A 14,035-nucleotide genomic window follows, 5' to 3' on the forward strand; every position below is an offset into this window, starting at 1 on the left:
ATCTTCCCCGGCACCGAGGTCAGGCTGACAGGCCTGTAGTTCCCCGGATCCTCCTTCCGGCCCTTCTTGTAGATGGGCGTCACATTGGCAAGAGAACTCGCGACCCCTGGTTTACATGACCAGAGCTGCTAGGAACTGCTGAGTCTACCCAGCTGCCTTTCGGCAAGGATCTCAGGACTGAACTTGGCAGACGAAGGTTCCCTGAATTTTATGTGGGCATCAGGGGGCAATACAACCTACACAGAGAACCCTCATTGAGACTTGGCAAAACGGGCCCAACAGTTCCCAGCAGACAAGGGCTGCCTCTAGTCCTGCTTGCTGTGCTCTCCTCCAGATCTCACAGAGTTCCCAGCTTACAGAAGATTTCTAATATTAGTTCTCAAGCATATGACCTTGTCTGTCGTACTACTGAAATTCATTCTGTTTCTGGTACTCCTGCCAAGGTCAAATAAGGCTTTCTTTACGATATCCTGGTCCTTCCCTGTACTAGCAATGCCTTCTAGTGTTGAATCATCAGGATGCTTCCTCACTGCCTATTGCTATCTGTATCAGGGTCTCAGGTTAATGTTAACAAAGACTAATCCCATGGCTGACCATGGGGGAGTGCTACAAGTAACCTTTTACTAGACTTTGATAGGTGATCTTGCTGCTGCCATTATCCCAGACTGACTTCTACCTCCCTGCCCCTTACAACTCCTCTACCTTTCCTGATCTGCTCCAATTCAACCTCTTGTTTCTTATGTGGCAACTGCTTTACTGAAATGCAGACATGAGACCTTTGAAATTTCTTTTCCTTCCAAGAAAACAATAATCTGAAAGGAAGCTATTGGGTAAGTCTGGTATGATCTAGCATTGATAAACTCATATTGCCTGACTCCCTTTTCCCCTAACTGCTTTATAATAATTATACTTTCCTTCAAGATCTCCTCTAAAGTGCTACAAACATTACAGTGGTCACACTTACAGGTCTGAGACTGACAAACATTCCTCCCCCTTCCTTAACCCTAACTGATGAATTTTCACTTTTCCAGCCTGCATGGAGTCACCATTGTGGGTAGAGTTGAAAAAAAATCCTTGCTATAAGCCTGTGTTTCCACGTGCCAGCTCTCCTGGGGCCAGAGCACCCAGGCCCAGCACCACGAGTGCACTAAGCAGCTTGAGCTGCTTATTCCCAGTAGTCAGCTTGTTTCTTTCCCCAAGGACGATATTGCTGTCCTTGTCAATAACTTGGGCGCAGAGTCCTCTTTGATTTTGGCTCAGACTACAGTCTCCTTGATCTTGACTTCACTCTTACTGCCCAGAAGTGGCCCCACTTCTTACTCTCTTTTTTTTTCAAATAGCTGAAGAATCTTTTGCCGTTTGTTTTAATCTCCTTTGCAAGGTCTAACTCAGCTTGATTTGTAAGCAATCCTCACTTCATCCCTACATTTTCTGACCTCTAAGACACAGCTTTCTTTGCTGTCTGTTCTTTTCCCATTCCACGTAGGCTCTCTGCAGAGCCAGCTTAAGCAGCCTAAGTAGTTGCCTGTGGTTGCAGACAGATGGAGGGCAACAGAATCAGGCATTGCCATTTACTGACTCCTCCCAGAAATGTGGGCTCCACACTGTCCCCGAAAGCTGAACTGCTCCCTCCCCACATGCCAGACTTTGCACTGCTGCCTGTGAAAACAGTGCCAAGAGCCAGCAGCAGACCACCCCTCCACACGGCCCGGGCAGCAGTGTGGTCCACACCTGCCTGTCTCTTGCACACACAACATCTCCCCCCTGCCTCCCTACTGCCTTGGGAAAGCCTGGCACTTCCCAGGGCTTCCAGGCAAGGGCTTCCAGGCAAGGGCTCCCAGCCAAGCTCCCCCGCAGGCAGAAGCAGGACGACTACCTTCCACTCTCTCCTTTCCTCCCACACCCTCCGTGCCTCACCATCCAACATTGGGCCCATACCCACTGCAAACCACCCTGCGTTCAGCACCTCCACAGTCCCTGGTGAGCCATGAAGATTTGCTGATAGTCCTCATACAGTGCAAGGATAGGGAGAGAAAGAGAGAATGGCTACCAGTACAGCCTCTGCACGGAACAGACAGTGGCAGCGCAGTGTAAGAGCATTAGGGAGGAACAAGAAATATTTCTGGGACTATTAATGTGATAAAGCTCTAAGCAAACTGGTCTGGCCTCATAGTTGACCCTGCTTTGATCAGAAGGGTGACTAGAGACCTCCTGAGGTGCCTTCCAGTCAGAATTATCCAATGGTGCTATGAGTGGGGCTTCTGTATCCCAGTGAGGGAAAGGAAGAGAAGGAAAAGGTCTTGTGAGTGGAAAGAGCTGGCAGTAGGAGTCCCATTACATAGCCTTATGATGGGGAGATTTGTGCCTTAGGTGGATAGGTAGGGCAGGAAAAGGGGAACTCAGGAAGGAAACAGGCTGACTTTGATGGTAAAAGGAATGTATCTTAGGCATAGACTGGAGATGTCCTCCAAACTGCTAAGTTTCTGTGGCTCTCACCCTGCAAAATTCGTCTGCTTGTGCCTTGGCTGAATTTAAGCCAAACCATCTTACAAGACATTTCCTATAGTCTCCCCTGCTGTAATATTTACCACCTTCATCCCTACATCTACAGACTGCTTCTGTGATCCCTTTCAGCATTTTTTCACATGACTTTGCTCCTCTGCTGAACTACAGGTCCTAATACAGCTCATGACATCAATTATACCTGTGCTAAGGCTATGGTCCTTGCATGGACAACACTGCTTTACTCCATGTACTTTAGATGCATAGACACGGGCTGTTGTGGGAGGGGGACAGGTGTGAGCAAGGTAATGCACTGGCCTTGCATTCACACAGAGATTTAGGTTTGCACCCTACTTGGTCAGAGGTGTTAATGGCACTTGCTTGGCAGTCTGTGGATCTTCACACAGCTCCGAATGGAAGGTCCTGGCCCACTCGTGACCCTCACACTTTGTCAGTCCCCCTGAATACTCAGTGCATATTGACAGACTCTACACACTGGGTACAATTCCATGTCCACAGGGATTACTCATGTACATACCTGTGTGCACACACAGAAAACACATGTAAGTACGTAGCCCCACCACAGACAGGAATCAGTGCAAATTGCTCCGTGACTATATGTATCTGTGCCCACCCCTAGTTACACATGCAGACAGGTATCACAGCCACACGACGCACTGCAGAGAAACTGTTTGTGTATGCAAATACACACACGTATGCACAAATCCCCTCACACATTGTGCATCTACACATACTCCACATGCAATGTGCTCCCACAGGCCCATGTGGCCCCGGGCAGAGATACAGGTCCCTGCTGATACTGACTAGGTAGGAGTTAATGCAAGAGAGGCTGGGAAGGAAATTAAAAGCAAAAAAAAGTTGAAAGCCCAGCACATGATTCTTCTCCTATCACATCTGTGAATCCTGGAGCGCGAGAGTAATTGTCTGCAATGAGTCAGACCAAAAGGCACAAGGAAATGGTTGCCATGACAACCCGCGCACTGCTCTAATTCGGCTCAGAATTAAAATGATATAAAATAATTTGCAAGCAAAGGGAACACGGCAAAGGCGCCGGGTGCCAATCTAAAAAATCCAACTATATGCAAGCCTCTCCTGAGCCAGTGTCAAGGGACCTTTTCCCTTCAAGCATGACAACCATGGCAATCAGAGCTATAGAGGCAGCAGTGATGGATAACCTTAGGCTAGAAGATTTCTGCTGCGCACAGGCAAGAACGGGCTCCTGGGCTGGAGCCCCAGCCTGGAACAGGCTCCGGGACTGGGGATGTCCCAGAGAAACGCCTGACCAGACCCCACAGAAGAATCCCATTGCTCACAAGTTGTTATGGTGTCCCATTGAGAAAATACCCTGAAACAGCTGGTGAGGGCAGGGTCGGGGCACAGGCACCCACCCACAGTGGGGGAATTCGCTCTGTGCTGGGCAAAGCGCTGCCCGCTGAGGCTGAGGAAAGGAGGGCTGATTCACTTCATGCTTTTTTCCTGGTAAGTGGTGCAGTGTGCAAACTCTGGCACTCAGCTGAGACTACAAGGAAATATTGATTCTACAGAATTGGCTATTGTCTTTGCTCTTCCCCCAACCAAGGGCTCATCCCCAAGGCAATAGGCAATGTCCACACACACAGGGAGGAGGCATGATCCCCATGCTGAAGATCTTACAGCCTACGCAGACAAGCAGATACACCATGGAAGAAAAGGAAATTGCTGATGTCCAGCCAGGGTGTGCAGAATGCTACCGAAGATGACTCACATACCTATTTTTAGCATTCTTCTGAGGATAAAATAAATGTATTTGACCCCCTTGCCACCAATTACTGTCTATGTATGGAGACATCTATATGGAGTTTTGCAGGCAGATGCTTGCTCTTTCTGCCTGTTCACTGACCTGGCTGGAGGATAACCAGCTCTGAACAGGGAACCATGTGGCCCCAGCACTGATACCAAACCTTGGCAAAAGGCTGAATTTGTAAGATCAGAGCCAGTGCAAAATAAAGCAACAACCTCACTTTTGTCTGGCTCATAGAACAGCTTGTGTCTGCCCCAGAAACACCCCAAAAAGCAGCCTTTACGCTTACAGGTCTCTTCCCCAAGGCCCCGTATGTAAAGTAGAATGCAATGGATGGCAGGCAGGCAGGCAGATGGGTGGATGAAGGATGCAGGAGACACTGGTTTTGGCACACCAACAGCACCGTGTAATGTTGATACCCTGGCCTGGGGAGCATTGGCTCAACCCTTAGGCCAGCCAAATCTGTACTGACTGATAATGGCCTCCAGACAGATGTCCTGAGAGGTGGAGAAGGCACGGCTGCTGTTAGTACTAAAATCATCAGCATTTCTGCCTTGCCGAGTGCCCCTAACACTTTCTATGACTGAGCTCCAAGGCACAGCCCCTTCAGATGTCTCTCATTTTGTCAGATCAAAGCGATGCCTGAGAAACTGCTTGGGCTTTGGGGATTGCCAGGAGGGAACGGCATCAGGCAGAAACCAGACGTAGCAGATGATGGGCTGAAAACAAGTTGAGTCTTCCTTCTTTCTATCCGTGCTACCACTGGATGCAGAGGAGACTGTGATTTCCATAGAGGCACCCAGGTGATGCCTCGGGAGCTCACAGAAGTCCCTGCGCTGGGACAATGTTGGCACAACCTCCAGCATTAAAAGAGGGACAGCATTCCTTCCAAATACTGCAGCACACGTTCAAGACATCAGCTGCTCTCAGGTTTTGTATTGGTAATGTTATGCTGGTTTCCGAGCCAGCCTAGTGAAATAATTTTAATTCTCCAGCTTGGATGCAGCTATTCCAATGTAAAAGGTGCTTATGCTATTGTAGCTTATTTCCATGCATTTTAGCAGCTTCTACAGGTACAACCGTCACTTTCTAGAGAGAAGGTTGAAATGTTTTATCCACCCAAGCAACAAAACTGCAGGAACACAGAATTGTGTGTAGATTAGTTTGAAAAGATGCCACAGCAACAGAACTGCTGAAAAAGCCACCTGCACCTCCTCTCCCTGCTCGCTGGTAACAGACAGCAGGTAGCCAAGGGGACCAAGGAAGAGGACGGAGAGACGTCAAGCTGGCCAGTAATAGCTTTTCAAATGAAGAGCTTCCATCAGACTGATAGAGGCTGGATTTTAACCAGCGGTGTAATGGCAAAATTATTTCCCATTATCTATTTTTCAGACTGATTGATTTCAAATACTTTTGGAAAAAAAATCTAAGCTTTTTGGAAAAAAAAATCTAAGCTTTTTTGAAAATCTGCTCCTGCTGCAAGTACAGAGCTCTTCTGAAAATACTGGCCTTAATAACTCAGTGTCCCAAAACCCTCTCTGTAAAATAGAGACAATATTTCGCTTCTCTCACCCTTTGAACTTGCCTAGGACTCTCCCCAAATACATCTGTATATACTGTTGGTGTCATGGGATAACGACTTCACTGTGGTCCAGTCACTGCAGATAAGAACTAACAGTAACTTTCAATATAAACAAGAGGAAAGAGGTATCGTACAAAATAAACCTGCATCTCCCAAGTGCCCATTTGGATTTTTTTTATCACGCACCACGGAGCCTGGGCATATGCCGTGGTTTGCTGGTATCGGCTGTTTCCCATCCCTGAGACACGACAACCATGGCAAGGAACCTAATGGAAAGAAGCCCCTACTTGCCCCTGTTGGGACTGGCAGCCAGCTGACAGCCACGTAAGTCAAACAGTGAGGTCAGGCAATGAAAGAGATGTCATACACAGCCCAAAGTGACAGCTTAAACTCCTGTGCAGATTCCAGCAGTTTCACTGGGGCTTTAAATCACTAAAAGCTTCTGTCAGCAACTACATGTGATTTCTGCCGCGCACCCCCTGAGGACCAGAAAGCCTCAGGCTACTGACTCACGGGAGGGAGCAGATGACAGTGCTATCTGGGGCAGGACTTGGCTTGGGGAGAGTGCCATCACAATTCCTTATTTTTCATTTCCAACAAAGTTAGTGTGCGTGAAAGGTACTGGACTGACATCCCAGGAGAACAGCTGCCTTCTAATTAATTATAATTAATCATCCAGGCATTACTTAATGTTTGCATAGTGCTTTGAAGTGCCAAAGCACAATATAGCAGGTAGATATTATTAATTCAAAGAAACAGCTGTAGCCAAGCCAGAGGTAGGTTTGCCTGTGTGGCTTCCCACCAAAGAGACCACACCAACTCAGCTCACACAGGTGGACCCTGCCTTGGCTCCACCATGTCCTCCGAGAGACCTGCAGGTACCTTGAACCCTTTGCGTGTCCCCCTCGAGCCCCAGGTACAGGAGGGGCTTGGCCCACAGGGGAAGGAGAGGAATGGATGAAAAGTGGGGAGGGGAGGGGAGGGCAGAGGACACCGCTTTTTCCTCCTGAATTTGGCCACCTCCCCACCTGTTCTTGTGTGGACTAGCCCCTCTAACAGTGAGAGGAGCATCTTGGTCTCCCCCCTAAACCTGTTCTGGGATTCCCTACTGAGCCAAGCCAGACTGAAACAGGAGGAAGGAGGCCCTTGTATTCCCCCTCCACCTCTGCCCTCAGCCCTCCAGCCTGGCTGCTCTCTAATCCCAACTGACTGTTCCCTCATGCCTTGACAGCGTCCAGGCCTGTGTCATCTTCCTGGACATGGTTTTACCAGTTTGCCTTTCTCTGCCTTGGCTGGAGACTGCCATTCAGCTGCCAGAAGAAAAGGGGCCCAGCGCTCCCTGTCACTGGCGTCCTCCCCCCACGGGGTCACTGGGGGTGCTCCCTCCCCACAGGTGTGGCTGTAAATCCTACAGCTTAATTTTTCACTGCATGCATAGCGAACATTTCAGAACGCTTACAAATCCCCCCCCAAGCACCGTCAAGTCAAACAAGTGACAGTAACAATCAGTGGCAGAATGACAGGCCAGTTCATACCACTTGCACTTTTATAGGGGCACGTAAAAAGCTTCTGTTGTTCCCCTTTTACAGAACTGTAACAGCATTTACCCACAAACTACAAGCCTACCCAGATATTTGGCTTTCTGGGAACCAATGCTGGGTACCAAACCGACTTCTGGTAGTACCCTAACTCTAAATGAACACGGTATCAAGCCCACTGAGGGCTGATGCCATCAGAATAGCAATAACAACAATGTGCATCCCGTTCTCCTCTGATTGCCTCTTGCTGTGTCTCCACTCACTCCTCTTCCTTCATGTCTCTCCTGTACCCAGGATGGTATTACAGCACTGCCCAGCATCATTTGCACTGCAGCCTCCGCTGTAGGGTGAAGTCCCCTAGAATCAGGTCCTAGCCACTCAGGATGATTATATTAGTGTGAGGGGAGATGAAGGGAGACCTACATCATTACTCTCAAAGCTGCTATCCTCAAGATCAAACAGTAGTGCAATAGGTAGTGTGACCACAATTCTTTTCTTTTTTTTTTTAACCGCTACTGGTATTATGAAAGATTCATATGATGAACCTAGTCACTACTGGAAACAAAGCAGATGGTAATATAGTACCTTTTTGCTCCCCGAAACCCCCAAAATGTGTTGTAAACCTACGTCCAAACCAGCAGATGGGACATACATCAGCAAACCCTTGCACTCCCACTGAAGTCAATGGGGGCTACAGCTGGGGGCCTGAAGGATTTTGGACCCTTTGGGAGAAATTATTTCCCTCAGTGCTGCCCTGCAGCCCATACTTTGGATGAAATATGGGTAGTTTTCCTCAACGCATAAGAAATAGGGAATAAAGAACACCCAACTGAATGTAAATGAAATGTGGAAGTAAGCAGAAGATGCTTGTGGTCAGGTGACCTAATGTGCCTGCTAGCGACAGGGACCGTGGTACCTTTAAGAAATGAAAGCAATTGAGAATTCATTTCTGTGTCTCAAATTCTGTGGTTACCAGTGAGGAAACTGCTTTGTTCCGTATCATTTCCACAAATGACAGAAATTTTACCTTATTGTTACTGTTTTAACATGAATTCTTTCCCTGTCTTCTGCTGCTTTCTCCACCCTCCTCTTCCCTCTGCGGAGGATCCTGCCCCTTCACAGCATGTCCACACAGACAGTGGATTCAGCATTCAGCATAACTGAGGGGGTGGAAATCTCCACAGGGGTTGTGAAAAGTGCTGCTGACAGAAGAGAAATGGCTCCGTCAGGGGCAGATCCTCCTGCCACTTGTTCTTGCTCCAGCTCTTACACCCAGAAGTTTCCTTCCTTGTATTTATGCTGAGTGCCAGATGAACTGCTTGTGTGCCTCTTGCTCTAACTCACAGGTCAGAAAGGGAAGGAAAAGAACCAAGAAAAACAAACTTTTTTTTAAAAAAGAGTTTTTTCTCCTCCCAAATTCATGCTTCGAAAAATGCTCCAGTGCTGCACAGAGACCCTTGGTATAGTTTCAATGCCATTTCATTCTCTGCTGGGTATATTCATAACAGTGCCAGCTAGTATCAGTTTTGAGGGCAGTTTCTATGACTCAAGCACCTACTTAACATGAACTGAACTGAAACCATCTCTATTTCACAGGGGTCTCTGGACAGACTTCATAATAATTTTCTGGCTTTGGGCTTGAAACGGTGGTATATTAGTGAAAAGTGCTATTTCATAGCACCCCTCCTTCAGCTTATAAGTACTTTCTCAGTGCCCAGGTGATACTTAAAGAGTACCACTCTCAGCTGGAACTTACTGAAAGCCTGGAAATTGAGGAACACTTCATCAGATGAAGTTAAACTGCCACAGTTTTACTGACTAGTAGTATTGAAGACCATTCATTGTATCCTACCCAGCCTAGGCAAAAGCAATGGCTGACTCTCGATCTGAAGGTATCTGCTACATGGCCTTCTCTCTACTGGATACTCCTGTAACAAAGTCGTTGTTTGGTATCTATTCTACTCAGTCATTCCTTCCACCATACCAGGCTCCATTAACACTAATCATTCTTTCACAAGCAGCTTTGCATCTCGGCATGTTTCTGGTGATAATTACTCCATTACCTGTTCTGGCAACCTCTTCCCTTAGTCAAATGCTTCCAGGTCTAAACAAATTCTGCTGAGCTACATCTTCTCTTACCCCAATACTCCTACACAGAGCATTTAAGTTGGATATGATGCCAGCATTATTGATTAATGTTGCTTTGTTTCGTTAAGTGGCTGCTCTGTTTCACTTCTGAGTTTACTGTACTTCCATAAAGGCTGAAGCAATTGCTGCAGAAAATGGTAAAGCTTCAAAAGCTTTGGGGTTCTGTTGGAAATAACGTGCTTTACGAATTTTCCAAAAGTAGACGCAGTCTAGTGAAGGTCTGCCAAAAGAGGTTTAAAGCTCAGATACAAAGATAAGTTTGGCAATCTATATGTCTGAGTCGGAAATCTAGCAACAAGCCCATTCCACCAGCAAAAGTTATTTTTCAGCTGAGATAACGATGGAGATGCATAAACATGCTGTTCTTCAAAAAAAAAAAAGTCTCCTGCAAAGAGTTCAAAACCTGCACCGACTTCTCAACCTACTGATGCTCCAGGGAAATAGTCTCGATCCACAAATTCACCAGCATCGAAGATGGGAAGCTTCCATTCAAACAGCCAGTTTCCCTTTCAAAAGCCTATCAGCCATTCAGTACCTGTTCTAATATTCTCTGTTTAGCCTAGTTTTCAACATCACAAGCTATTGTGGCTCCCGTCATTTCCCTTGAATGACAAGCTAACAGCTCTCAGCTCCCACTCTCAATACAAGATGCAACCATTTCATTCAAGATAAAAAGAGAAACCAGAATGTCCTACCTGCAGCAATACCCATCTTCCCATCCACAGCCACAGCCACAGCCGTGCTCACTGTCACCACTTTTGGTAGGCCGCCTCCCTCTGTCAAGACACAAATACAGCGGGCTTGGTTAGCTTACCACCAGAGAGGAGTAAAACGCAGCAGGAGCAGCTTGCTCACACATTTTCACATCCAGGCCAGTGTGTACATATGCCTCAACCCTGAAACATCCAAGAGTTTGGAGGACTGCAACTTTCGAGACACATAAGCAACCTAAGGGGCTATGAGTAGATGTTTTTTTTTCTTCTAGATAATGTCCCATGATAAAAGTAGCATCCTCAGCATAAAATGTAAAGGACTGGCCTCCCCAGTTTTGGGCATTCAGAGCTTCTCTTAGGCCAGAAAGCTGCTCTGCTTCATGCACCAGCTAAACTCTGTAGACAGGAGAGAAGCAGGACAGGTAATTCTGACACCAACTCTTGCACAGCAAAGGCCAGGCTTATGCCTAGCTCTGTTACCCAAGCCAGGCCAGCACTACAAACTGGAGAGACAGACACAGCACTTCCAGGTACTTCCAGGGTGCGCTCCATTTTAGAAACAAAGTCTTCTGGGACTTTGCTGCCTAAACTCTGTTATGCCCCAGGGTCTCCTGATTATTCTTTAGCTGCTGCTTTAAGCATCCTGTAGGTCCTGTGTCACATCTGCCAGCCCCGTGCAGATCTCTTAGCTCCCACAGGGCATTTAAAATAGCATGGCTGGATAGGTTTAAGCAACTGAACCCCACCTCCCCTCTCTTTGTTAGTGCAGTTGTTTCAGCCTGCAATTGTCCATGTGACAGATTCCATTTCTGTATTTTTTCAAAGCAATTAGATTAGCTTCAGCTGGGGCACCTCTTTTGGAACTGCCAGGGGACAGTTTGAAGGTCAGCATGATCGATTTAGCCTGCAACTGATTCCCTCCTTGTGTGCTGTAGTACAGAAATCTCTTGCTCAGACAAGAGATTTTCCATTCTTGCCTTCATCATTCTTGTTGGAACCCAGTGTGTCCCCAGTATGATTCTGTGTCTACCACAGTTTAGCCTGGAGTCTCTCACTCTTTTTTTTTTTTTTTTTTTACTGAAGCCAGATTAACTTGCTCAAGGATGTCAGAAATAGTAAAGCCCTTGTGAAACAAATACCCAGCCAACTTATGCTCACATGCCTTGAGCCTAATTCTGCCTTTATGGTGAAGCCCAAATTTCTTGCTCTCCCTAGGATGGGACAAATAAGCAAAATACACTTAGCAACCCTAGGGAAAAAAAAAAGACAAACCAAAAAAACCCCAACACCCAACACATGAGAGATCTAGGTTGTAAGAACAGTTCTACTTGACTTGGAGAGCTTTCCCTGCTGTCTTCTCTCTGGGACTTTTGGACACTGGAAGGAGGTGCCCTGGATAAATTATTCTGATGACCTGCAGCCATTCCTGCTGGTTTTCTCCCCAGCAGGGAGGTCTTCGGGCTCTTCCCTCTTACGTGATGAGAAGTACATCTGCCATGAAAATCCCTTGTCACAGGGTGGGCACGTACTGAGTCATGTGGAAAGCCTGAAAGGGGGACTTCAGCTCTAATCATCAAGAATTTCATAAGAAACTGGGTGGTCTGTTCTGGCCAAAAGGTGGGGCACCCCTGATTCATCGGATGTCAAGGAGGGGCCTGGACTCTGCTCTGACAGCGAAACACTGTGGCTCAGAAGCACTGAGTATTATTTCCTGGCTCTTCACAGGCATCTTGTGTGATCTTATGGATCACAGTCTCTCTGAGCCCAGCTGCTCATCTCTAAAAAGAGGCTAATAATCTCCCTTACAGTTTAGAGCATAAAGTCTTCAGGGCCAGGTACTACTTCTTACTATGTGCCTGTAGGGTTTCCAGGTGAATGGGATCCTGGACTTGATTGAAACTTCTGACCAATAGCCATGTAATACGAAAAACAGTGGCAGCTGCTTGGCCTCTGTCTTTACCCATGCAAAACAACCTGTGACTTCTAAGAAAGCCACATCAAGCCACAACCCCAATGTTTAGCCAGCAGTAACTACTGTAGCCAGGGTCATGGCTGCCCTAGGAAGCCCCACAGGGTGTCAATGCCTGGTTTTCTAACTCACACTCTATTCCAAAAAGCAAATGCCGCGGCATGCAGGTGAGTAAAAGGTCCCTCCTGCTATGCCTCCCCCTCTCTCCACACGCCTTTTAAGTGAGGTGTAAGGGTGCTGAGCAGACAGAGGCTTTCGTGGAAGGTTTCAAGTATTTTCTCTTTCCATCCCTCTCCCTTTACATCCTGGTTCATCTCTTGCCTCCCAGTCTGGTTTTCTCCTCTTTGCTACTTGCTTTCCCACCCACCAGCCTCCCACCACTGCGCCACAAAAAGCTTTAACAGCTAAAGTGCTGAGCTCCGTGACAGAAATGGAGAGCTAGGGGCCAAGGAGGAGCACAGAGGGGATTTCTGCCTTCTGTGTAGGAGTCTCACATGAGTATTTCATTTTGAATGTTTCTTTCTAGGCTCTTCTGCTCTCTTCCAGCCTTTGAGGAGGTCCTGGCTGGCCCTGCAAACTCACAGGAACCAACACCCTAAGCAAGAAACACTGAAAAGCCATTCCTTGCATTCCTCTCACGTTTGAGCTCCTTAGCTGGGCAAGAGGTGCCATAGTCTAGTAGTATAATGAGAAGAACGCAGGGCACCAATGAGACACCCTCACGAAGAGGAAGCTATGGAAAAGTCTTCCCCCCTTTTCCTCCACCATCTTCCATAACAAACCCATCCTTTCCTGTCATGGAAAGTGGTGATGGAAAAAATCACACTCTCTAATCTTACACTTCCTGACTGAGTGCTTGCTGATCCCTCATCAGTCCCGTTTGTTACTGTCATCCAGTATGCCTGATGATGTTCCCTCCCAGGCCTGGTCACACCTATGTGTCTAATTCCTTCTGTGATACCTCTACCTTCCCCTTCCCACAGTTCACATGTCCTCCAGCCACGCCAAGTACCTTGTGCTTCCCCACCCCCCATGTCCCTAAATCCTTTGGTCTACCCAGGCCCTGCATTTCCATGCGTCCTTCATCTCCTCTGCAACCTGACATTACACAGCCCCGACTGCCTTCCCCACAGCTTGTAGCTTTGTCTTTCTGCTGCGTCCAGTTCCCAAATCTTGGCCATGACCCCTCTGCCTCTACGCCGGTGCAAAGATAATGCCAAGAGGCCAGGTCTCAGCACTTCCCACTACGCAAGAGGCAGCAATAAAGAGATTGGCGTGGCATGGGGCACAAGATGTGAAAAGCTTTCTCTTCTCTCTTCTGCTCTGGTGTTCAGGCTGGGGTTACCTGAATCGTCTTCTGAAACAATGCTGTAGATGAAGCTCCCAGGGGGATGCTCAGCCGCCCGGCGATACCACAGAGGGAAGTGGTCCATGGTGAAGATGCTTTCCTTATCCTTCTGTGTCAGGAATTTCCTGCCGGGAGAAAACCCAGGGCAGCCTTTTGTACACAGCACAAAGGAGTGGCAGCCCTCCTCGGGGCGACGCAGTGGAACCCCAGGGCTGGGCACAATCACCTGCATCTCAGCACCTGGGGCTTCTCCTGCGGCGGAGGGAGCCCGGGGACAGCCGGGTGACCCAGGCACACCAGCACAAGGGTCCTCGTGGAGCACCCCTTGCCCCGGGGACTCTGGGGCGGTTTGCGAGGCCTCCCTCGCTACCGAAACGTGGATGCGGCCACCCTGCCGCCCGTGCCTCGCACCCCCCGGCGGGTGTGGGTCAGCG

At 48.0% G+C, this 14,035-nt stretch overlaps 1 protein-coding gene across 1 annotated transcript in view; it reads right to left on the reverse strand.

Moving 5' to 3' along the window:
* Nucleotides 1-14,035, reverse strand: part of CACNA2D4 (calcium voltage-gated channel auxiliary subunit alpha2delta 4) — a 134,344-nt gene that overhangs the window by 60,982 nt on the left and 59,327 nt on the right. The window contains exons 25-26 of the mRNA XM_009279061.1: nucleotides 13,599-13,726; nucleotides 10,267-10,347 (exon numbers count right to left, since the gene is read on the reverse strand). Of these exons, the coding sequence (XP_009277336.1) occupies nucleotides 10,267-10,347; nucleotides 13,599-13,726 (209 nt within the window). The remainder of the gene's footprint in view (nucleotides 1-10,266; nucleotides 10,348-13,598; nucleotides 13,727-14,035) is intronic.

This window comes from Aptenodytes forsteri, unplaced genomic scaffold (assembly GCF_000699145.1).
Source record: "Aptenodytes forsteri isolate BGI_AS27 unplaced genomic scaffold, ASM69914v1 Scaffold241, whole genome shotgun sequence".
NCBI lineage: Eukaryota > Metazoa > Chordata > Aves > Sphenisciformes > Spheniscidae > Aptenodytes > Aptenodytes forsteri.